The 27,218-nt window shown below is 36.0% G+C and overlaps 1 protein-coding gene across 2 annotated transcripts in view; it reads left to right on the forward strand.

The window, feature by feature from the left end:
- Positions 1-27,218, forward strand: part of MOSPD2 (motile sperm domain containing 2) — a 48,946-nt gene that overhangs the window by 3,083 nt on the left and 18,645 nt on the right. For both annotated transcript variants that reach the window (XM_004063831.4, XM_055377055.2), the window contains exons 3-7: positions 16,527-16,682; positions 19,108-19,194; positions 20,883-21,037; positions 24,372-24,432; positions 26,767-26,805. In XM_004063831.4, the coding sequence (XP_004063879.1) occupies positions 16,527-16,682; positions 19,108-19,194; positions 20,883-21,037; positions 24,372-24,432; positions 26,767-26,805 (498 nt within the window). The remainder of the gene's footprint in view (positions 1-16,526; positions 16,683-19,107; positions 19,195-20,882; positions 21,038-24,371; positions 24,433-26,766; positions 26,806-27,218) is intronic.

Here is a 27,218-nt window from a genome sequence, read left to right on the forward strand (position 1 = left end):
TAATAAAAGGGGTGTTTTGTTTGTTTAATTTGCCTGTGTTTTCCCCTTAGAATTTGCTTTTAGAAATTAACTCAGGTGTTTAGAATATCCACTTTCCTTCTTTTTCTTTCACCCTTTCTATTGTCATTAACAATATTTTGTTTCAGAAGAGGCTTAAGGCAGACTTAAGCAAAGTTGATGTTTTTCCTAAAGGAAAATATTTATTTTCTGCAAGTGTGTCACTTCAAGCACAAACTGTATTCCAGAAATGCTTTTGGAGTTAGGTTCTTAGGAATCCCAAGCACATTTTTGTGTCCATAGAAACTAAGTTACCATTATGTATAGATTTTTAGCTGGCAAAAAGAATGAAATATTAGCCCCTAATTATGGTATTTTTTTCCTTATTGTTTCTGAGAAATTCCATGCTGAATCTCAAATGAGAAACGTTTCCCATTCTTTCTTCCTCTTTCTCATGCCCAAGGAAAGAGACTAATCTCTTGTGACAATAATTTATTAAGTTCCTTGAGCACTCATTATATGCCTAATTCTGGGAAGCAGTGTATCAGTATTAGAGAAAGAGCGGAGGAAGGGTAGAGCCCCTTCTCAAACTACTACAACCTAGTAGAGGCATTAAAACAGAGATAGCTATTAAAATTAAGGCAAATTGTATTAAGGGTAATGGTGCTGAAATATTTTCTGTAAAAGTCAAAGAGAGAAATAACATCTGGCTGGGGTGACTAGTTTAGCACAGAGTTAGAAAAAAATTCATTAAAAAGGTGGTGTTTCTCATGAACTTTGGAAGATGGTAGAACTCAGCCAGGTAGAGAAGGTGATCCAGGCAGATTGAATAGTCTGAACTGAGGCACTGAGGTCAAAAGGTATGGGGCATGTTCGGAAGCCATAGGAAGTCTACTTTGATAACCTTAAGGAGGGTAAGCACACATGGCTAAATACAGTGGGAATATAGTGTAGAGAGCCTTGGGCACCAGAGTCATGTGTTTGTACTTTAGTTAATATGGAGAGCCATTGAGAGGTTTGTGTGTTTTGTAATTAGGTTTGTTGTCTGGCTTTACAAGTATATGAATTCATTTAAATTAATTTGGGTCATACCAAAAATATCTGAAGAAACCCCCATAAACTTACCATTCAGAGATAGGTGTCATAACAGTGGATACATTGTTTACAGTCTTTTTTCTTTTTTTTCGAGACGGAGTTTCGCTCTTGTTGCCCAGGCTGGAGTGCAATGGCGTGATCTTGGCTCACCGCAACCTCTGCCTCCCGGGTTCAAGCGATTGTCCTACCTCAGCCTCCTGAGTAGCTGGGATTACAGGCATGTGCCACTATGCCCAGCTAATTTTGTATTTTTAGTAGAGATGCGGTTTCTCCATTTTGGTCAGGCTAGTTTCGAACTCCTGACCTCAGGTGATCGCCTGCCTCGGCCTCCCAAAGTGCTGGGATTACAGGCGTGAGCCACCACGCCCGGCCTACAGTCTTTTTTCTATACACTTAAGAAAACAAAGTTAGAAGACTATTCTGGGTTGGGCGCGGTGGCTCACGCCTGTAATCCCAGCACTTTGGGAGGCCGAGGCGGGTGGATTATGAGGTCAGGAGATCAAGACCATCCTGGCGAACACGGTGAAACCCCGTCTCTGCTAAAAATACAAAAAAAAAAAAATTAGCTGGGTGTGGTGGTGGGTGCCTGTAGTCCCAGCTACTCGGGAGGCTGAGGCAGGAGAATGGCGTGAACCCAGGAGGTGGAGCTTGCAGTGAGCAGAGATCACACCACTGCACTCCAGCCTGGGCAACAGAGCGAGACTCCATCTCAAAAAAAAAAAAAAATTCTGTATATAATTTTGTGTGTTATAAAATACATTTTTATTGACATGATTTTATTTCTCCGTATTTATGAAGTAAGCAACATTGTATATTGCCATTTAATGTTTGGTTCTATAAATAAAAGATAGTTTTCTTATCTTTTGTCTTAGATAGTCCCTTTGTGGACATTCAGATTCTTTCCAGTTTCATTTAATACAGTTTTTTGTGCAGTAGTTGAGATTATTTCCTTAAGATTCATGTTCAGAAATTGAATTATTGGTTTTAAGAGTGTTTATATTTTTCAGGCCTTTGCTCATATGTGCTAAACTTCCTCCATGGAAGTTGCACCAATATTCATTCCTGCCGGCTTGTAGGAGAGTGTTAGTCTTACCACACCCTTACTCATATTTAGCGTTGTTATTTCTTAACTGATGGTTGTTTTAGTTTGCTTTTGATTGCTAATAAGGGTAAATTATTTTCATGCATTTACATCCATTTGTAGTTTAAACATTTTTTTATTAGTATGACTTTTAATATTGGTCTGGGCTTTTCTTGTTTATGTCACTTTTACTTTTTTTCAGTTTTTGAATATATTCAAAATTACCCATTCCTTTGTGGTTTCTTCTATGGCTATTAAGTTAATAGGCTGGTGCGAAAGTAATTGTGGGTTTTGCCATTAAAAGTGACTTTCTAGTCTTTTAATTTTTGTTTTGTTTTGGTTTACTATTTTTTTTTCTTCTTTTTTTATTATACTTTAAGTTCTAGGGTACATGTGCACAACGTGCAGGTTTGTTACATATGTATACATGCGCCATGTTGGTGTGCCAACGGTTTACTATTTTTTAATTTTGAGTTTTGGAATTCTGTTTATGTACAAAATGTATAAAACGTGAATAAAATAAACACTCATGTGCTCACTACTCAGCCAAAGAACTAGAGCCTCCCAGTACCTTAGAAGCCTCCTGTATATACCCATGCCTGCTATTCAGGGAACAGTTTTCTGCATTTGGTGTTACTCATTCTCTTAACTTCTCATTAAATTTACAAACTATGACATATTCCTCACCAATACTTCATTAGGTTTTGCCTCTTTTTGAACTTTATATTAAAGCTGAATATATTTTTTCATGATTTGCTTCTGTTGCTCAAAATTCAGTTATATTCTCAGATATGACTAGTTTATTCCTTTTTATGGCTGTGTAGTAGTTCATAGAATAAATATACCAATTAATGGGTTTGGGGTTGTTTCTAGGTTTTTGTATCATGTACAGTATAGCTATGAACGTCCTTATACATGTCTGGTGCACACGTGCAAGAATTTGTCTTGGGCAGTGGTTCTCAAAGTTAGTTCAAGAACTGGGGTTCCTTGAGACGTTGCAAGGAGTTTGAGAGGTTAAAACTATTTTCATAATACTAAACTACCATTTTCCTTTTTCACCTTCATCCTCTCACAAGCATATGGTGGCATTTTCCAGAGGCTGGGTGGCATGTGATGATGACATTGTTCTGATGGCTGATAGACTGTGTGCTTTATGTTCTTCATGTCTAATTCTTTTTCTCAATTTTCATACCTAATACAGTAACTAGCAATAAATATAATCCATATCAACAAAGAAACTTTTGGGGGGTCCGCAATTATTTTTAAGAGTGTAAAAGGTGTCCTGAGACCAAAACGTTTGAGAACTGCTGCTCTAGGGTTTGTTTCCACCAGTAAAATGAGTAGGTGGTAGAATAGGCACATTGTTTCACGTTCAACTTCAGTAGGTAATGCTGAACTGTTTCCCAAAGTGATTGTACCAGTTTTCATTTTAACCAGCAGTATTTGGGCATCCTTGTTTTTCTACATCCTAAAAATAGGCACTGTAACTTAAAAAAAAAAATTGCCCATCTGATGGGCATGTTGGGAGATCTCATTGTGGTTTTAATGCCTTTGAATACCAGTGAGATTGAGCTTTTTTTTTTTCATACCTTTATGGGACCTTTGGTTTCTGCTTCTGTGAAAATTACTCCTTCCAACTCTTCTTGGCCCTTATTTCTTCCATGTAAACTTCAGAATCAGCTTATCATGTTTCTGCAGAACAAAACAAAAACCACTTTTGTTGGGATTTCAGTGGTATTATGTTAAATCAGAATATAATTTCATGGAAGTTGACATTATCATGGTTGAGTCTTTTTATCCAAGAACCTGGTATATATTTGTATCTGCTAAAGTCTTCCTTGTTGAAAGATTTATCATTTTCCTTATAGTGGTTAACACAGTCTTTTGTTATATTTCTTCCCAAATACTGTATGTGTTTTATTTTTCTTGTTGTTATTTAAATGGTATGTCTTAATATATATTTTCTAAATGATGGTTGCTGGTTTATGGGAAATATATATGACTTTTTTCCATTAATATTGAATTTACTCTTATAAATTCTGATAATTTACCTGGGATTTTTTTATGTACATAATAACCACCTTGAAATATTGATTGTTTTCTTTCTAACTTTCCAATTCTTAAATCTTTCAATACTTTTCCTTTACTACATTGGCTGGAACTTTTAGAACACTGTTGAATAGAACCAGTGATAATAGCCTACTTATCTTATTCCTGATGATAGAAAGATAGCTCTGAACATGTCACCATTAAGTATGATCTTTGTATGTACGCTTTATCAAAGTGAAGACATTTTCTTCCACTTTTGGTTTGCTAGTTTGGGTTTTTTGTTTGTTTTGTTTAGTTCCTATCATGATTGATGATTGAGTTTTACCAAATGCAGTTTCTTCATCTGTTGCACACATTTATTGTATTTGATGACATTTTGATTGGGTTTTTCTCCTTTACTGTGTTAATATGGTAGATTACATTGGTTAGGTTTTTAAAATAAATTGCTAAATTCTGTTTACTAATAGTTTAAGAATTTTACATTTGTATTCTTGAATTGGCCTATAATTTTCCTTTCTAGTGTTTTTCTTGTGCAATATTGACATCAAGATTATCTAAGCTTCAGAGTGAGTGTTACCTCTTTTCTATTCCCTATAAGATATGTTCATTGTTTAGCACAACCTAATTCCCCAAATTCACCACTCCCCCAATTTTTTATTGTTGTTTTATATATCAGTGTTTGTTTACCTACCATATATTTACTACTATTTTGATTTACCCTTTCTTCCTGAGTTTCAGATCTTGTATCCTGGGTCATTATTTTTTCATCTAAAGTATAAACTTTAGATTTCTCCTGGTGGGATCTGTTGGTAGTAAACTTTCTTGGTCTTGAAAATAGCTTTATTTTGTCCTTTTTTTTTTTAATTAAGCAATTAGCTTTGAGGAATGCCTTCATTTTGTTAGGCTGAAGGAGACAAAGTGGTTAGAGAAGTAGGAGAACCAGGAAACTTTATTACTGTAGATAACAAAAAAAGGAGAATTTCAAGGACAGGAAGATAAGCAGTAAATGGAAGAAACTCCTGTAGGGTAAAGGGAACATATAACAGGGATTGTCCTTATTGATTACTCTTTCTTGAAAGGAAAATGACATTTAAAATGTAACTATACTACTGGAGAGTTTGCCTATGTGTCTAGACTATGAACCACTCAGGCTCCACTCATCTTTGCATCTGCAATTCCTGGCTCTTTTAGGCTAGCATGTGGCAGGTGATCAGAGATTAGTGCTCATAGGTAATGAGTTATTATTATTTCCAAGTGAGGAATCCTTTAAAAGATTGATAAATAAACAGACACACTTGGATTTGCTTAAATTCTACTCCATCATTAACATTCTCAAGATCAACCTTTTTAAAGTTGTCATCATCAGAATAAGAGGAAAAGATCTTAAGAGGTTATCAGATGAATGGATAAAGAAAATGTGGTATATATACAACTATAAAAAATGATGAGTTCATGTCCTTTGTAGGGACATGGATGAAGCTGGAAACCATCATTGTGAGCAAACTATGGCAAGGACAAAAAACCAAACACCGCATGTTCTCACTCATAGGTGGGAATTGAACAATGAGAACACTTGGACACCGGGTGGGGAACATCACACACCAGGGCCTGGCATGGGGTGGGGGAAGGGGAGAGGGATAGCATTAGGAGATACACCTAATGTAAATGACGAGTGAATGGGTGCAGCATAATAAAAAAAAAAAAGAAAGAAAATGTGGTATATATATACAGTGGAATACTATTCAGCCTTTTAAAAAGAAGGAAAGCCTATCATTTGTAGCAATTTGGGTGAACTTGGAGGACATGTTAAGTGAAATAAGTGAAATAAACCAGGCCCAGAAAGACAAATACCACATGATCTCACATAAATGTTAATGTTTTAGATTTTTAACATTGAACTCACGCAAGTAGTGAATAGAACGTCAGTTACCAGGGGCTGGAGGGTTGAGGGTTGAGGCAGGAGATTCAAGAGATATGAGTCAAAGGAAACAAAATTTCAGTCAGACAGGAGGAATAAGTTCCAGAGATACATTGTACAACATGGAGACTATAGTAAATACAATGTATTACATACTTGAAAATTGCTGAGAGTGTAGATTTTAAGTGTTCTCAGTACAAAAATAAGTATGTGAAGTAATGCATGTCAGTTAGCTTGATTTTGCTATTCCACAGTATATAAACATCATGTTGTATACCATAAATATAATTTTTGTCAATTAAATTAATTTTTTTAAAAGTTACCAATTTTTGTCCTTATTATGTATCTAAAAATATCAAGACTGCTTTGGAGAATATCAGATTGTAACTTCACATTGGAGACCAAATTTGGTAAACCTATTTATTTTTTAATGTTTCTTTTCAGTAATGACTTTTTGCAATGCCTGGCGAATATTCTTCGTTTTTTTTTTTTTCTTGTTTTTTTTCTTTACTCATCTCTTTAAGTTGTTTATACCTGTTCTTCATATATCCTCATTCTGAATGGTTAGGGAAATGTGCAGCTCTAAAGAATCTGTTACTAGGTGCTGGGCGCTGTGGCTCACGCCTGGAATCCCAGCACTTTGGGAGGCCAAGGCGGGTGGATCACAAGGTCAGAAGTTCAAGACCAGCCTGGCCAAGATGGTGAAACCCCATCTCTACTAAAAATACAAAAATTAGCCGGTCGTGGTGGCGGGTGCCTGTAATCCCAGCAACTCGGGAGGCTGAGGCAGAGGATTGCTTGAACCTGGGAGGCGGAGGTTGCAGTGAGCCGAGATCGTGCCACTGAACTCCAGCCTGGGCAACAGAGTGAGACTCCATCTCGAAAAAAAAAAGAGTCTGTTACTAGAATACTGTCATTTCTAAGATGTCAGTTTGTTTTTAGTCATTGTCATTTGGAAAGCTTGCATGAGAGGAGTGGTCTGTTTACCAAATCTACTGTGTGCTCTTGATAGTAGTACTCTATCATATGAATGTTTTTCATTACTGAAAATTTACCCTCTAACAAGAATTTTGGTTTGATAAGATCTCTAGGAGATTGAGTAGTGCTCACAGAAATTCCTAAAGGATTTTTTCTTCCTGTAGCCATTTTGCAAGGAATAGGAGGACAAAAATTTGCTACATTTCAATCAAAACTAGTTTAAGCTGAACTTGTAGTGACTATAAAGATTTGGCATATATGTGTAGAATTTTTTTTGATATTAGATACTAGTACTTACTAGCTGGGCCATGATTTGCAGAAGCTTTTCTTTACCCATTATACTGCTATATATTCACAACTGACATAGGACATTCATAGACTATTTTAAAGTTTTTCTACAAGTACTTACTCTATACCCAGATCATTGGAGGAAGAAAACAGATAAAAATGTGTAAGGAAAAGTAAAAGGCATGAGAAACACAATATACATTTAATCAAACTTCCAGAAGGAAAAAAAAAGAGTGCTATTAGAAGAAATAATCATTGACAGTTACCCAGAATTTATAAAAGATATCAAATCCTCAGACTAAAGAACCATAAGAAAATCTGAGCATCATAGAGAAAAAGAAATTAATCTCAACGCTTATTTTAGTGAAACCAAAAAACACCAAGGACAGAGAAAATCTAACAACCCAAAGAGAAATGACACATCCACAAAGAAACAAAAATCAGACTGATACTTGATTTCTCATCAGTAACAGTATTGCCAGGAAACAGTGAAATAATTTTCTGAAAGTGCTGAGGGAAATAACTGCTCACTTAGAACATTTATTCAAAAGTGAAGGTAAAACTTTTTAGGCATGCAAAGATTGACCATTGCTGGAAAAAAAAAAAAAAACTACTCGTCTACTTCACTAATAAGTAAATAGTACACCAAAGGAAGCAGAGGGATGCAAGAAGTAATGAAAAGCAAAGAAATGGGTAGGCAAATCAGTAAATAAAAAATCTAACTGTGGATAGTAAGAAAAAACAAATAATAATAAGAGTAGAAGAAATGGAGGTAAAGTATTACAAGGAATTTTCAGAATGAGGATAGAGATACTAACTGCAGATTTTGTTGTTTTCAATGTGAATACTTAAAATAAGGGTAATCATTGAAAGATAGAAATAAAATGTTTGACTTCCACACCAGTGGAGGAATGAAAAGGGGAATGGAGGAAAAGTCCTCTCCAGGAAGAAGCAGAAAAGGAGAAAAAAAGCAGCTTGGTTACCAGAAAACACAGAGGAAGACAGCAGAAATAATTCCAACTTTATCAATAGTTACTATAAATATAAACTGATTTCTACATATTAGATATCAGATTAGATTTTTAAAGATCTTAACTGAATGCAGTCTAAAAGAGACTAACCTAAAATAATGTAGAAAGGTTGAAAATAGATGGAAAAAGATATACAAAACAAATATTAACCAAAAGTAATGTTGTTTCAGCAGTACTTTAGGTAAAATGTTACTTAGGGTGAAAGACATTAATACATATAAAAAGGGATACTATTTGTGATAAAAGGAACCGTAAAAGGGTATAACACCTAGGAACTAACAACATAAAAAACTACCTAACCATATAACATTAAAATACTCAAAGCAAAAAGCACCCAGAATCATAAGGGGAACTCAAGAAATCTACAAACATGTTGAATGATTTTAACAACCCTCTTTCAGAAATAGAACTAGCAGGCAAGAAATATTTAAGATTTAGAAGATTTTAACACTACAATGAGCAAATTTGATTATAGATATATATGTATGTGTGTACATATATGAGTATATAGACTCTCCTGCCCAGCTAGTACAGGATATATACTTTTTGAATATATGTTTGTACTTTCAGAGCTTTTGCAAACATTCACCACATACTAAGTCATAAAGGGGGTCCCAGAAAATTCCAAAGAAGCTATATCATACAGACCATGCCCATACATTATTAAGCAACTACATCAGAAGTCACAATAATAGGTACTTAGAAACATGTCATATGATAGGAAACTAGAATAACACACCTCTAAATAATCCATGGATTACCAACTTCTCAGCAATGTGTGTAATTCTTCTGCTAAATAACCCGTGGGTTAAAGAGGACATCACAATGGAAATTCCGGAGTACTTAAGTTAAGTGTATCTTCTAAAAACCTACAGCAAATGTGATGTTTAATTGGGGAACTTTAGAATAATTCCTATAAAGTCAGGAAAAAGACAATGATTTCTGCTATTATTTCAATAACTCTACATTATATAGGATAACTTAGTTATGAATGTGGCAGGAAAATATGAGGTATAAAGTTTGCCAATCTTGTCATAGGCTTATGATAACAACACAAAATCCTCTAAACTGCCTAATCTAGCAAAGAAATGTAAGGCTTTTATGGGAAGATCAAGGGTAACTTCAGCTTTATGACATTCTAGTCCTTTTATTAAAAAAAAAACTGAAGCGAATAACTTAATATTTGTTAATTTTGGGTTACAGCTACATAAATATTTGTTAACATTATTTTCCATTCTATAGTTTTTTAACTTTTCAAAAGGGAAGGAAATAAAACAGTTTATTAGTGAAGTTCTGGGTCCTCAATGAACTCAAGATCTACTAGGGGATAGACTTGTACATGGCTAATCATTCAGTAACAAAGATTTAGCATGTACTTACTGTGTATTGGGCAGAGTTGGAGGGAGCAGGGTGTGACTTTTCAAAGTCCCTGACCTCATGGAGCTTAGTAGAGGAGACAGCATCAGTCCCACTCCTCTCATGCCATCCCCTATTTGAGGAGCTCCTCTCAAAATGACTGACTCTTACTATTATCCTATTAGTTTTGATGAAATTGGCTTTACATTCTCCCATTTGACCACAATGAGCCAAGGGAATGATTGTAGATAGTGTGCTTATGCCAAGACCTTGAGGCAGAGTCTGTAATATACAGGAATAGACCAAGGTCCATTATATCTAACTAACCTGGATAACTGGCTGGTGACTGATGAGGACCTGGAGAACAGTTTTGAAAGTTTAGCTTTGTTTGTTCAAGTGTACTAAGGAATCCAGCTCTTGAAGGATAAGAACTGAAGCAGAAAGCACCTCCCCTTTTTACAGTAGACCAGAGATCAGCAAAGTCTTGTTTTTGTATGACCCTTGAGCCAAGCCTTTTAAAGGGTTGTTACATACACACACACACACACACACACACACACACACGCACACACACGAGAGAGAGAGAGAGAGAAATCAGCAACAGAGAATATAATAAGAATATAATATGGCCCTCAGAGTCTTAGATATTTGCCATCTGGGCCTATACAGAATAAGTTTGCCAGCTCCTGCGGTAGAACAACAGTTCTCAAAGTGTGGTCCCTGACCAGCAGCATCAGCAGTATGTAGGAACTGGTTACAAATACCAATTGTCAGATCCCACCCAGAATTAGACAGTCTAGGGGTGGGGCCCAGTAATTTCAGTTTTAATAAGCCTTCCTAATCATTCTGATATGTGCTGAAGTTGAAGAATCACTGCTATAGACCAATGGCTTAATCCCATTATAAAAGATCACCTGTCTCTCAGTCTCACCAGTTTCACAAGAAAGTGGAGATTCAGAATAGGTTGTGGCCAACTAGCAGAGAATAATCTTGAAGGAATATTTTGTTCTTTTGTCTTGATCACACCCATTACTGACATTTACGCAGTCCAGCTAATAGAAATAGTCCATCCAATACGAATGCTCTCTTAATGCCCCAGAAGGACTTTCAGTGGATCTATGCTCAGAGTCATGGAGAAATAAGAGATCCTAAGATGTTTTGAACTACTATAATGATCTAGAGTTATATGTTTGCTGCTTTGGAACATTAACTGTTCTCTAGTTTTCATTATTAGAATACTTTATATTTTTTCAACCTTTATCTGAAATTTAGGCACATTTGTAACAACAATGTACTTCCAAGATTTTCCTTACTGGTTAACTAATAGGTAAATTTAAATTTAGTCTTCTTTTCATAGTTAGCATTCTATCGTATGTTGATGGAAAGTCATTTGTATAGTGTTTAAGTTTTTCAGTGTTCTTGATCTTTCTGAGACTGTAGGTAGACAGACCTCATTTTCATTTTACAGAGAAGAATAGAAAGCCTAGAGTGACTTGCTTAGCTTCACTATACATAGTGGCATGGGTCTTCCAAGTCCATCATTCTACTCTATATCCTGAATGTGGCCAGAAATTTTCTCACATTGTTAGCCTTAAAACACAGTTTCAGACCTGTTGGTAACATCACTGGCCAACAAATGCAAGAGAAAAAAAGAAAAGTTAATAATAAAGTTTGCTATTTTACAAGTAAGAGCTATAGTTTATTTATCTTACAACACAATTTTTAAAAAATATTATTTTTTTATTTAAAAAATTGTGAGAGAGAAACAGTGAGTGGGAGACAACACACATATGCATGTGTATGGAGAGACATGAAAAGCTGAGACAGGTCATCTTTACCTTGGAACATTTAATACTGTGTGTTCCTAGAGACATATCACCATTGTCATGTATCTTTAGTTCTTTCTCTCCCAAATTACGGACTTTACAATTTGTTTGGTGTCTATTTACACTTGTATAAATAGAAGAACAATTTACAAAGCAAAATTCATATTAGAACAAATAAATAGTAGAAAGGGCCAATGAACCATAGAGTGCTGATAGTTCATTAAGAAGGTTTCTTCATGAAGGATTGGCTGAAATTAGCTATTTTAAAGAAATACAGAGATGAGGCTTAAAAATCCACCACTTGGAATTACTGTTGTTTTTGATGTGGTTTTCACTGGTATTATGAGACAAGGTATCATTTGTGTATGAGGACAAGTATTGGGAGAATATATATATACACACACACACACGCACACACACACATCTTTTTATAAAATTGAACCCTTCTGATATGGTTTGGCTCTCTCCCCACCCAAATCTCATCTTGAATTATAACTCCCACAATTCCCATGTGTTGTGGGAGAAACCTGGTGGGAGGTGATTGAATTATGGGGGCAGGTCTTTCCTGCGCTGTTCTCATGATAGTGAATGAGTCTCACGAGATCTGGTGGTTTTAAAAATGGGAGTTTCCCTGCACAACCTCTCTCTTTGCTTGCCACCATCCATGTAAGACATGAATTGCTCCTCCTTGCCTTCTGCCATGATTGTGAGGCCTCCCTAGCCATGTGGAACTGTAAGTCCATTAAACCTCTTTTTCTTTCCAGTCTCAGGTATGTCTTTATCAGCAGCCATTATGAAAACAGACTAACACAGTAAATATATATATATATCCTATTAGTTCTGTCCCTCTATAGAACCCTGAATAATACACCTTCTCACCCTCATCTCTACATTTTAATTGTTGATAGGTAAAGTTTTTCAAAAAAATGTCCTAGGGGTGTGTGTGTGTGTGTGTGTGTGTGTGTGTGTGTGTGTGTTTGTGTGCATGCATGTGTGTTTTTATATCTTTAGATAACCTTTTGGGTGTACATCTTTAGCATCTTTCTGTAACATCTTGTCTTAGTCCATTTTGTGATGCTGTAACAAAATACCTGAAATTTCATCAGTCTTAGTCCGTTTGTCTTGCTATAAAGGAATACCTGAGGCTGAGTGATTTATAAAGAACAGAACAGGGTAATTTATGAAGAACAGAAATTTATTTTCTCAGTTTTGGAGGCTGGGAAGTCTCCGATCAAGGTGCCAGTACTTGATGTCTAGTAAGGGCCTTCTTGCTGTGTCCTCCTGTGACAGCAAGTGGAAGGGCAAGAGGAGGACACTGCCACATGAAGCCTCTTTTATAAGGGCCATAATGCCATTCATGAGGGAGGAACCCTTATGGCCTAATCACCTCTTAAAGGCCCTACTCTTAATCCTGTCACATTGGCAACACCTGAATTTAGGAGAGGCTTGCTTCAAACCATAGCACATCTGAACTTACCCAAGGACTGGTTTTCTGAAATTTCCAATCGCTTGAGGGCTCAGTTGTCTGAGGGCTGTGTGTGAAAGCAACAAATTGTGTTGATAAAAGCACAATTATTTATCACCCTTGGCCTTGTGCTTCCAGGCTATGTTTTTCTTACCTTCAATGCTCAGTTTATTCTGTTTCTTTCTCTGCCTCTTGTATCTTTACCTCCCTCACCTTTCTTTTCTCTGTGTCTCATTCTGTCTCTCCCCCTCTCTTCCCCCTCAACCCTCTCCTCTGTCCCATTGTCCTCTGTCCTCTTCTGCCTCTACTTTTCTCCTGCGTCTCTCCCCCAACCCCCGTGTGCCTAGCTGTCAAATCTTTCTCTTCTCTTTTCTTTCGCCTACTCTGATTTCATTTCTAATTGTCTAGGGGTAAATGGTCAACAACTAGCATGTTATATGTAAGAACATTAATAAAAATCATTTTAATATAAATGGGGATTTCTAATTTCAAAGATCAACATTGCTGAAAGCTATCAAAGAGCCGTGGGCTTTAAATTTCTTAGTAATGGACATTCATTTGTTTATGGTATTCCCTAGTGATGGTACTAGCAGTGGTGGTAAAAATGACGACAACAATAGTGTTTTATTCTTCTTAATATGGCTAATATTTACTGAGTTTTTACCACTTGCCATATATTGTTCTAAGTAATTGGTTTTTAGAATATATCTGGGGATCCTAGGGGATGCCCAATACTTTCAGAAAGCTATGAGGTCAAAACTATTTTCATAATAATGCTAAGATATCATTTGCCTTTTTCACTTTCTTTACATTTGCACTGATTACACAGAAGCAATGGTGTGTAATCAGTACTGGCTGCTTCGCCCAAATCAAGGCAGGTAGTCATTGTAGTCCTCATTGTCAGCACTCTTAGTTTAAAAAAAAAAAGACAATTTCATTTTAGAAAGTCCCTGATGAAACAGTAAATTGTATTAAGTTTTGACCCTTGAGTACATGTCCTTTCAATGTTCTGTGTGACAAAATCGGGAAGTGTGCATAAAACACTTCTGCATGCTAAGTAGGTTTGAGTTGCCAGCTGAATTAGTCACCTGTTTCATAGGCCACCCTTTCTACTTGAAAAAAATTGTAAAAAATGTGCTTTGAATACTGATGAATTTTCAAATAGCAGAGCTAAACAACAATCTCTAAGATTACCTACCACAGAACCACTCATTTTATAGATTAGAAAAATACAACCCAGCTATTAAAAGCCATATCCAAAGCAGCACTCTTACAAATGCATGATTTATGGCCTCTTCTTATATTTTATAGTGCTTTAAATTGCCACTAAATTTAGTGCTTTAAATATATAAAATTAGTGCTTTAAATATATACTTTTTCATCCGATCCTCACACAGCATTGTGAGTATATAAAACAGCTTAAAGATAAGGAAATTGAGACTCAAAGAAGACAATTCTCTGAATGCAGTCTATATTTTCCTGGCCTTTCAGCTGTTATCTCTGAGGGCCTGAAATAAGGCAGTGCAAATCAAGAAGAGATAGGATCCATAAAACCTGGCAACTAACTAGATGCAGAAGAAAAGGAAATGAAGGAGCCAGGGAATTTCCTGAAGTTGTTTTGCTTTGTTTTGTTTTCTTTAGTTTTTTGTATGAACCTTAGGAGGGTATGACAACTGAGAAAAAAATGAGAAGGAATAGATTCCATCAACAGATGTTTATGGAAGGCCTTTTCATTGGCACTACTGTAATCTGCTTTGGAGGATGCTCAGATGTATAGACTATCTGTCTACTGTCTATTTGGGAAATATGTCTTCCGTGCTAGTAACTGTATTTCAAGGTAAAAGTGGTAAGCACCTTAAGAAAAGCTTAGTTCAAGTTCCATAAAAGTAATTGCTTTTGCACCAACCTAATACTTCTGGACTCAGGGAAAATTTTATGGAAAAGGGAGCATTTGAAAGGAGACTTGCAGAATGGTAGCATTTGGATGTGCAGAGACAAGGAAAGTTCAGTTACAGAATAATAAAGCAGGGCAAGGAAGGAGGAATGTCTGCTATACAAGTTAGTGGGAATATAGTATGTGTGTGAGCAACTGATGAGAAATTATTGTTATTAGAAATAATTATTCCAAGAAATTATTGAAAATGTGTTGGCCAGAGTCTGAAAATAGTAAATACTGTAATATGGCATACATGATCAGTTTTCCATCGGTACTTAGTTAATTTTTTTTTTACTGTTTTTTATTGTTGTTGTTTTTTCTTTTTTTTGTCTTTATTTTTGTATTTAATTTTTTTTATTTATTTTTTTTTTAGACAGAGTCTCACTCTGTCACCAGGCTGGAGTGCAGTGGCACAATCTCAGCTCACTGCAACCTCCACCTCCTGGGTTCAAGCGATTCTCTTGCCTCAGCCACCCGGGTAGCTGGGACTACAGGGTGCGCCACCATGCCCAGCTAATTTTTGTATTTTTAGTAGAGACGGGGTTTCTCCATGTTGCCCAGGATGGTCTCAAATTCCTGACCTCAGGTGATCCGCCCGCCTCAGCCTCCCAAAGTGCTGGGATTACAGGCATGAGCCACCACACCCAGCCTACTTAATTTTTTTTTAATGACACTTGCCAAACAAATGTCTTTTTAAAGCACAACTTAGTTATTTCTTTACATATGAAATTTCTTCATTTTTCATTGACTTAAGAATTTCTAGTTCAGATAACATAATTAATCTTCCCAGATGTTGGTGTATAGTTTTAGAGAGGGCTGTACCAAATACTTTACTCTGGTGTAATTTTTAACATCTGTAGTGGCTTACTTAAACCTGCAGTCTTTAGATAACGTATTCTCCTCACACTTGGGAATTCCATCAGTCTTAGTCCATTTGTGTTGCTATAAAGGAATACCTGAGGCTGAGTGATTTATAAAGAAAAGAGGTTTATTTGGCCCATGGTTCTGCAGGCTATACAAGAAGTATGGTGTCAGTATCTGCTTCTGATCAGGACCTCAGGAAGATTCCACTCATGATGTAAGATGAAGGAAAGCAGGCATCACATGGTGAGAGAGAAAAGGCAAGAGAGAAAGGAGGAGGTGCCAGGCTCTTTTCAACAATCAGTTCGTGCGGGAACTAAGAGCAAGAATTCAGTCGCTGTCATGAGAATGACACCAAACCACTCTTGAGGAGTCCTCCCCATGACCCAAACACCTCCCACCAGACCGCACCTCCAACACTGGGCATCAGATTTCAACAAGAGACTTGGGGGAACCAGGCAAACCATATCCAAACAATAGCACCATCAATCTTTTAAATGGCACTTTTATCTGAACTACATCCCTGAGTCTATCCTCAAATAGCTTAACTTTGTCTTGGAAGTCTTTCTTCTCCTTTGCCATTAGTGGTTATTTTTCACTGCAGAATTAATCTGACTTGGATGTTTATTACTGTTTTTTCCCTAGATAAGTCAGATAAATATGATGCACGTGATGTTGAAAGGCTACAACAAGATGATAACTGGGTTGAAAGTTACTTATCTTGGAGACATAATATTGTAGATGAAACACTGAAGATGCTCGATGAGAGTTTTCAGTGGAGGAAGGAAATTTCTGTCAATGGTAAGCTGTTCAATTTAACCTTGACTGTAATATATACTGTATAAATGGTATTGTTTTACATTTATCTAATCATGTATTTGCACATATTCCTAGCAGTCATCATAAACACCAGAATATAATTATTTATAAAGACCCAGTAATATTTTCAAAGGAACAGCTTATAAGTCTTTTAAGTGGGATCATTCATAAGGAAATCAGATCACCAGAGAGCAGAATCACACTCAGATTCTTCATTCACAGCAGAGTTTCCTAATCTGTGTTTAATTCAGTACCATTAAGCAATAGCAAGACGGTATCTTTGCTACTAGGCCTAGAAATAAGGAGATACTGTCCATTTTTCTCAGTTGTCGCCTATGCCTTTCTCTATCCCCACAGTTCCTTGTGCTAATAGGTTAATAGGTACGCCATATAGAATTGTTAAATGAGTGAGAGTCACCCCAAAAATACAAGCTTATCCCCAAGGAAGCCTATCACAGTCTTCTCTTTATATTGTTTTTATTTTTGTGGGTACATAGTAGATGTACATATTTTGGGGTGCATGCAGCCTTAACTTCTTAATTTCTAAGTCTGCTACTAGATAGAATGTTTTTCCAAAAATGGGAGTTTCAAGTCTTGGAGTTTTATAATGGTCTTCAAGTATATGAAGACCTGTTAGTTCTCTCCACCAAAAAATTGAACAAGAAGAAACTGGCATAACTTCTGTTTTCAGTTAGGCATAAAGCAGAATTTTCTGTCCTTGAGGATTATAACCTCTGAAGTGACTTCAATCTGAAGACTTAACACAAAATAGTCAACAATAAATCCAGAGCAGATACTCTCCTCACTCTTCATGCTTGCAGAAGGAATCCCTGAAAGGGGGATTAGTAAAAAATAATGTGATTGGAAATTTAACAAATGTAGGTAATTTCAACAGTGAAGCATTTATTAACCAAAGAAAGAAATATAAATCTGATATTTTTAAACGATTTAAGTACTGAATAAATATTTAAACTCAACAATGTTTGTTTTCTTACACAGAATTGCTATTTTCTGGTGAAAAATAGCAGAGATATGGTAAAAGGGGATGGGGAAAGATAAATCTTTGAAAGGTCTTAAGGTACTGCTGGTGAATGAAACAAAAGCATTGGCATTTGCTGCCTTGCTATGTTGGTCCTTAGCCTCCCCAAAAACTGGAGAGGCACTCTGTTTGTTCCTCCTGCTGAAGTTCAAGTTCTCACATTTTTTGTTTTCTTTTCTTATCTTCTCTTTTCTTTCTTTCTGTATTTTATTTTGAGGCAGGGTCTTGCTCTGTCACCCAGGCTGGAATGCAGTGTTGTGATCATAGCTCACTGCAGCCTTCAATGCCTGGGCTCAGGTGAGCCTCCCACCTCAGCCTGCTGAGTAGCTGGGACGACAGGCATGTGCTACCATGCCTGGCTAATTTTTATTTATTGATTGATTTTTTTTTTTTTTGAGATGGAGTCTCGCTCTGTCGCCCAGGCTGGAGTGCATGGCGTGATCTCGGCTCACTACAAGCTCAGCCTCCTGAGTGCACGCCATTCTCCTGCCTCAGCCTCCCAAGTAGCTGGGACTACAGGCGCCCACCACCAAGCCTGGCTAATTTTTTATATTTTTAGCAGAGACAGGGTTTCACTGTGTTAGCCAGGATGGTCTCGATCTCCTGACCTCGTGATCTGCCCTCCTCAGCCTCCCAAAGTTCTGGGGTTACAGGCGTGAGCCACCGCACCCGGCCTAATTTTTATATTTTTATCTTTGTAGAGAGGTTGTCTCACTGTGTTGCCCAGGCTGGTCTCGAACTCCTGGCCTCAAATGATACTCCCGTGTTGGCCTCCCAAAGTGCTGGGATTACATGAGTCACCATGCCTGGACATTTTTCTTGAAGTATTTTCCACTTTCCTAAAGGTTTTTAAATGCATTAAAGTCTACTAGATAACAAACTTCATATTAGACTGGTGCAAAAGTAATTGCAGCATTTGCCATTATGTTTAACTGCAAATACCACAGTTACTTTTGCATGAACCTAATAGAAAAATACCATTTTACTCAAGAAACCGAAGTGATATTTTTCTACTAATTCTGAGGCTGCAATGTGGATATTTACTAGAATGTTCTCTTGAAACTCTGACAGTGATATTTGTTTGCAAGTCATTATGTGAAACAATCAAAATGTGGAAATGTATCCACATAAATAATGACCTGTCAAGGGAAATGGAGTTTGTCCATTTTGGTCCCCTGTGTCATTATTTAGTTTGTTTGCTTGGTAGGAAGCACCACCTTGTATTGCCAGAGATTTTCTTTTTGAATGTTTGGGTACATTATATCATTTTTAAAGATCAGAACTACTACATGACATGATCTTTACATTATGAGTTTTATTTTTAAACCCCTAAATTACAACTACTGATCAAAGCTTACCACTTTTTAGACCTTAATGAATCCTCCATTCCCAGATGGTTATTGGAAATTGGTGTTATTTATCTCCATGGTTATGACAAAGAAGGTAACAAATTGTGTAAGTATATTTAATTTATGTTCTGGCTTTTCAAGATTTTGAGATTGAGATATCTATGTCAACTGAATTAAGAATTGGCAGAACTTTCTCCATCTGTAGCACTCCTCAAGTCTTCTGCAATGAGGGATTGGCAGGACCATTTTTACAGAGTGTTAGATACTTAGTAGCTGTGCATACTGTTTGCATTATAATAAAGTAGGCAATAAAGGCAAAAAATAAATGCTGCATCCTACAGCATAAACAAAGTTATTTAATTCAGAGTCATTATCTTCTTTCTAATCTGACTGTGATATTAAAACTCATCTCAGTATTTTTATGGAGAATTTTTTTGACAGTCGCTAAAGGTTGCTAAATAGGCCTTTTCCTTTTCGAGTCTCCCATAATCTCACTCTAGCTTTTTCTGAAATGTGTATTATAATGAAAGGAACAGTAACAATCATCTCTTTTGTTCCAATGACTCCCCTGTTATACCTCTCTCCCACTTGCCCCAAATCCAGCCTGGTTTTATATCAGGGATGCAACTTGGCAGGCATGTTCAAGCCCCATACTGAACAGATGTCCTGCACTCATCTTCACTCCTCCATAGCATGTGGTCCGTCTCTGAGCAATACTCTTTTTGCATTTTCCTCTTACTGCCACCTCCTCCTTTTCAACCTTTTTTTCTCATTTTTCTTCTTCCACCTGTCCGTTAAAGGTGTTTCCCAGGCTTTATTCCTTTCTTGCTTCTTTTACTTTACAGCTGATACAGTCTCCTTGGGTGATCAATCACGAGCATCTTGGCAGCTTTAGCTACCTCCCCCGGCACAGTATTGACCCCACACCATCCCCAGGCCACATGCACATACCTAGCTACCCACTGACTGCCCCCTCCTGACTGTCAGCAGCCTTTAGCACAACACACTACTGAACATCCATGCCTGTCCACTTGCTCACTTTCTGTATTGCCCACCTCAGGCCCACTCATTGGCTCTTCCTCTAATATAGCTTCAATTTGACCTTTTTTCCATTCTCACCAGCTACTTCCTCAATTCAGTTTCTAACTACTACACCTTTGCCCCAGTCCCTTCCCAGGTCATAACCTGGTGGGTTTCCTTCTCTGCCTCCTCCAGTCTGCCCTCTGTGCTATTGCCCAAAAGGTGTTCTAAAATAGGAAAATGAAAGTGCCCTAGAGTTTCATTCACAGTCCTTCAAGTCCAGTTCTTTCTTATTTAGCTTCTCCTCTCACCACTCATCACATTTCATCTTAGCTACCACCACCTGAACAGTTTACCGTGCTCCACACACACGCACGGCACTGGCTCATGCCTCCATCGCCCTGTGTCAGTATCTTTCCTCTGGACGGAACATTTTTTCCAGTGCTCGACAAAAGCAATGACTTTCTTTTTTGTTAAGCACAACGCAGAGCACATTTAGATTATTATCAAATAGTGTTTGTTCACCTGTATTTTCTTTTCCCTCTTACAAGTGAAATTTGTTTATTTCCTAAGGGAAACAGTCTATCTCTCTGCTACTCTTCAATTTAAGGCACCCAAGTGCAACAGTTTCTCATTGAAAATAAGAAAGAGATGTTTTTGATCTGAGAAATAAAATGAATTGTAAATGAAAAATGTCAAGGGAAAGGCAATATATATGTATAATAATATTATAATGCCATAAGTCTTGTTCTTATTTTTATCTTCTGCTTAAAGTCTGGATCAGGGTGAAGTATCATGTAAAAGACCAGAAAACCATATTGGACAAAAAGAAGCTCATAGCATTCTGGTTGGAACGTTATGCTAAGAGGGAAAATGGGAAACCTGTAACAGTGATGTTTGACCTGTCAGAAACTGGAATAAATAGCATTGTAAGCATTTTTCATTCATTCCAAATCAGTGTTTATCATGGCTTCCTCCCTTTCTCCTGTCCTTGCTGCCAACCACATATTGCTGTAAAATTGAGGTAACTAACTTATATTAGGGATTTATTTTTTCGCCTTGCAGTGTGAGTGTAGTCAAACATGGAATAGGGTTTGCAGAGAATTAAATTTGTTTCTGTATTTGGCGTTGAAACTGTCGATTTCCTAGAAATGTTCCTTGTCTGAGACACAGGATGGAGAGGTAGCATGTCGAGGCTGGCAAGGTATGAATCGATGTGATAACTGTGAACTTTGATATCAAAGCTAATATCCTATAGCACCTGCCCCGGTGTGTGCCACATAGTAATATATTCAGGAAATATCAAGTAAGGTAATATACCATCTCGAATTTGTTATATTCATACCATGTTTTACAGTTGCAAGATGTTCACATGAGTTTTGCACATATAACACTTTGTGATTGTATTGAGTGTTTTTGTTTGCTTGTTTGGATTTGTTTTCTATCTGTTTGATTTGGTTAGCTTTGGAAACCAGTTTTCTTCAGGTGATTTTGCCAAGCTTGAAAAATAAGTAAAACCTACCTGTCTTTAATTTGGGTCGTTGTGACCTTAGTGATACCTACAAACCCTTCAGCAGCAATTGAGGTCACTTGGCACATTTATTCTAACTACTGTCTCTTATATTTAATCTGTGGCTGATTCTGATAGCAGTAATGTCGTATTCACAAACGTGCTCAGGGCAGTGTTGAAATCTTTTTGGAATTCCATTTGGCAAATTACGTTAAGAACCTTAAAGTGTTTGTATTTACATTCTTTGCCTGGTAACCAACTTCTGGAAATCTATTCTAAAGAAATAATCCTGAGTACAGAAAAAGCATCATACATCAAAGTATTTTCCCAGTGTCATTTAAAGTAATGAAAAATTAGAAAAAAATATAAATGTTCAACATGATGAAATGGCAAATTATAGTATATCTAGTTGATGGAGTATACATATAGCTATGTAAAATGGTGTTTTTAAGGAATTTATAGTAATATTGGAGAGAACACTTTTTTCTGAGATGAAAAAAGCTGTATGATTATACATACTATAATATGTATGTATTCTATACCATGGTGATACATAGCCCAACAAAGGAAACTGTAGACGTAACAAACACAAAACAAGCTAGAGAGAACTGCTAACAAGAGCTTTCTTGCAGTGGTAGGACCACAAATTTTTTTCATGTTTCTATTTCTCTTTTTGTTTTTCAAGGATCCGATGCCCTGGAGTTTTCCAACCTAGTTTCCATGTCAGTGGTTTTAAATTAGAGAAAGTAAATTATTTTATATCCAAAATCAAAATCAATTTGCCTAGATAAATAAATATTCCATAAAAATAAATCATGATTCTTTTGTCCTTTGGATATGATAGTTTCCTAATTATTAACCCAGAATCATGAAGAATAAATGTTAATATTTTTGTTGCCAAGTATAAGGACAGAGAATTGACTTGAACTGTTTTATTTTTTCAAGCTACTTATATCTCACCATCTTTAATTTGTAAATAAGGTGTATTTGCACTACTAAGTATTTAAGTCATTATTGTTTTAAAATACTTGAATCTTACTGAATAATTTATTTTCATAAATGACCCTTTCATGAGTCACAAAGAATTTAAGTGAGCTTATAAACATGTCACAAAGAATTTAGGTGAGCTTATAAATTTCAAGGCAAAAAATGAGAAAATCATTTGTTAGAGTTGGGACACCAGTTTGGCTCTAAGCTTTCAGCTGCCTGCCTGAAAGAAATGCAATCATTTAAAATTATTCAGCGGCCATCCTTCACAACCAGTGTCTTAGAAGTATATCCATTCCTAATACTTGAACTAGAAAGTCTTTCATGGGTCCTCAAAAGGACATTTTACAAGATAATAACAGCCTCGAAAACATCCTTATAGAATGCTGAGCAATAGGGTTGATGGAGCTATTTCTTGTAGTCCCCATTAATAGAATACACCAGTGACATCTTATCATATCCACTTGAATTAGCAGTAACTCACGATTTTACGAAGAAGGATATTCAATTAAATAAATGATAGAAACAAGAATGTTATTCCAAGACTATTTAGACAAAGTCTCTGGGGGCCATAAATTCTAGACTAGGTAACCAAATTTTTATATAACTGGTTCTTTTCAGCTATTTTCTTTGACTGTTACTTAACTGCCAATTATGAAAACTCCATGCACAGTGGCTATAATGATTAGTTACAAAGGTATTATTATATATATATACACACAAAGGTATTTTATATATATATATATTATATATACACACACACACACACACACACACACACACACACACACACAAAGGTATTATTATATATATACCCGTAACAAATACTTAAGATAGTTAAGGATGCTTACTTTTAGTTTACTGCAATTAAAGATGCTGCAACTAACATTCCAGGGATGAATTTATAGACACTTATCTCTAGGAAAACCCACCTTTCCAGTAATTGTGATGGATTTCAGTTTACTTGGTTGTATCTTTCATCCCACAGTCTTTATAAGATGGCCAATCAGAATTAGTGAATCAGTATGTGGCCATAGAGTGAAATGACCCATGGAAATAATAACCTTAATGACCTAATTTCCTGTTGCTGTGCTCAAAGCAGTAGAACCAACCAGATAGCTATGTTTGTAGTCTCCCAGAAATCAGAATCAGTGAACAACACTGGAATATAAACTAAAAAACTAATTCTAGGTCTCTAAATAAAATGAAAAAAGCCAGAAATGGAGTAGATACAGCAGGCCAATGTGATTAGATTAAGTATTGTGTTTAAAAAAAGGTTGATAAAATATATTTTATTGACACTATTATGTGGTGTAAAAATTAGGATTAAAAAGCAAATATATGAGAATTTACATACATGTGTATTATTATCCCAAGTAGTCTGATTATAAACTGTATACTTGTTTCAATAATTCTTTAGTTATTCAACAGATTTTTAGAATTTCTCTATGGAGATTGCTTTTAGATCCATTTTATGCCCTGTTGCCTTAGTAGCCTGAAGTGTGTAACTAGTTTGAGGTAATGTGAATAATTTTAAAACATCACTCAGCATCTGGTTTCTTCAAGTCAGTTTTAGGGCTGATTATTATAAATAGCTTAATGACCTAAAACCTTAATCCTTGAGAATATAGGTATTTACATATCAGCTTACTTTTTAAAGAATTTAATAATTGTCTCATTTGTATTTAATAATTTATCACCTTTAGAAATGTGCGATTTTAAGTTCTCTAATGTGGACAGTCTTAAAGATTTAATCTTTATTTTAGGACATGGACTTTGTACGCTTTATCATCAACTGCTTTAAGGTTTATTACCCTAAATACCTCTGTAAGTAACTTACTCCTTTATAAAAAATATAACATATTGAAACTGTAGACAATGTCTGAGAATTGTGGAGCCTTATGTTATTATAGACTTTCATACCTGAAACTTTGTTTTCTGATGAAGAATTTTAAATATGTTCATAGACATTATTCTAACACATACAGAGGAAAGTTTTTCATAAGTATTCATTGTCCTTCACAGTTAATTTTAAGAGTTTAAGTTCTAAACCATATATATGGCATCCTATAACACACACACCCACTCACACACATAGGTACATAAAAGCATACATTTATTTCAAAATTATCTCATTTTTACTAATATTTCAATTTAGAAATTCATTTCAAATAGTATTTATTATATGAAACTTCCTGCATACAAGAACAGATAAGCAGTATTGATAAAGTACACTATATAATAAGCAATATTGATATATAAAGTACACTGTTACCAACTGCTACTTAAAAATTGTCATTAAGAAAATACTTGACTAGAAGGTACTACATTTGAATCTGGCATTTGGAGTTTGTTTGTTTTTTATTGTGACTATTCCATTAATTACCTGAATGAAGAACTCCTAAACCTTATATAGTCCATTTTTCACTTGTTGAATTTGTATGATGGGTTCCCCCTAGGGAAGCCGAGATGCCAACTCACATAAACAGTCAAGTATATTTAACCCCAATGGTTTAAAAGTGAAAAGACAGCAGAGAGGCAACAGGGACGTCAGAAAATGGGAATTTACAGATCTGCCTGAGCGTACTCCTAGAAGACAGCAAATTGGGTCTTTTGGGACTTGTGACTCAAGTGACTTTAGCATAAAATCCCTAAATTATCTTAATTTGGCATATTAATTTTATTGTTAATGTGAAGTGAGGAATAGACAAAAAGCATAATGGATATCAAGAGTCAGTGCCACCCCTAGCTCTATACTCTCATCTTTTCAGAGAGAGTATTCATGAATATTTTTAGGTAAAAAGAATGATCAATAGTGTCCAGTTTGGGGAACCTGTACTATCTTCAATTCCTTATGGATTTTTCCTGTATCTGGCATGTACCCTGATTCCTTAAGGGCTCCAGAGCAGTGCCAGTCATTGGTCAGTAGGGAATCACTACCCCATAGTTTTAGTTTGTTGCTCTTATGGACAAAATGAAAAAATATCCACTTGATCATTGAAATATTTCAAGGAGTTTGTGAAGAGCCACTTATCAATAGTATAAATATTATTATTACTTTGTAAAATACATCTGAGATTCTTTTGAGAGAACTATTAAAAAGTTAATAGATCTATATAAAGATGAGTTGTAATACTATTCATCTTAACTAGAGATTTTATATATATATATATATACACACACACATATATATATATATTCTACCTACATAATATAGTTTTGCAGACATTGAATTTCGTGGAATCTTAATTGATTATGCTTCAAAATCTGTCATGAAGAATAACTATTATATCTTAAAATCTTGAGTCCACATTATTTTAAGCATATCCCAGATGAAGACTGAGGTATTAAGCACCAGGGTGCCTCTTTACAGATGCCTTTTTCCTTATATGTACTTTACTTGTCCTACATTAATGCAACAACTCTAAGAGGTTCTCTGCTCAGAGAAGAGTGAAATTACATTTTGATTCCTCTGGAATAGAGGAATGAATTGAATCTCAAAAATCTTCTTTGCAGTTTCTGGTTCTTTCTCACAGTTGTCTCCGTTGTTAATAGGGCTGTTTAGTATCTTCAACTCAGTGTGTAAATAATACTTATGTATACTTTGGAATTATTAGCTTCCTGGAGCTCATGATATAAAGTAGAAATAATTTTTGTTTCTGAAAACGTAGTGATGTATTAAAAGGGGAGGGGGCAACTGTGAGACTGGTTTAACAATAGAATCTCTAGAAAATTATAATTGAAACCATAAATTAGACCTGGAAATGATTTTAAAGTTCAGTGGCTTCAGCACTACTTTGACATGCCACATGCAAAGACTCCATTTATCCACTTAACTGTTTTCTTTTGTACCTCCCTGCAAACAACAAAAGCAGTGAGTGACAAAAGAATAGGCTGTTTACCAGAGGACAGTGACAGTGCACTATTGGTTTCCCACAAGTCTTCCTCCTGGGCTGGCACCTCACCATTGTGACATGCTAGTTCAGTTCCAGCACCACATGGAATACTATTCATGATACTATACACTTCACTGAATTAGAGCTCAGACAACAAGCTCAGTTTTTACTTAAATTTAGATGACCAGTTTTTTCTAGGCCGGTATGAGTGATATTATTATAGAGGTACTGATTCACATTCAATGAATTTTTTTTCATCTTTCAGCAAAAATAGTGATCTTTGATATGCCTTGGTTAATGAATGGTGAGTATATTTATACTTTCTTAAAACAAAATGTCTAATTTCCTTTACTTTGCCGATTTAGCCATATTTCTACAATTGTTTAAAATAATGTTTATTATTGTCCTTTGCATGCTCTCTTAAGAGACTGGAGCTAGAACACTCAAAGGCTATTCCTAAGCAAACAGGGCTAAAATTTTATACCCAGGATCTGGGGGCACCCATTAGTCTTCTTTAAAAACAGCCTTGCTAGGCATGGTGTTGCACAGCTATAGTCCTAGCTACTCAGGAGGCTGAGGCAGGAGGATCACTTGAGCCCATGAGTTTGAGGCCAGCCTGGGCAACATAATGATACCCATCTCTTAAAAAAAAATTAACAACAGCCTCAAATATTCAACCATTAAGGTAATACTCTAGTCAGAAGCCTCAATTTGTCA

The sequence above is a fragment of the Gorilla gorilla genome, chromosome X, assembly GCF_029281585.2.
Source record: "Gorilla gorilla gorilla isolate KB3781 chromosome X, NHGRI_mGorGor1-v2.1_pri, whole genome shotgun sequence".
Classification (NCBI taxonomy): domain Eukaryota; kingdom Metazoa; phylum Chordata; class Mammalia; order Primates; family Hominidae; genus Gorilla; species Gorilla gorilla.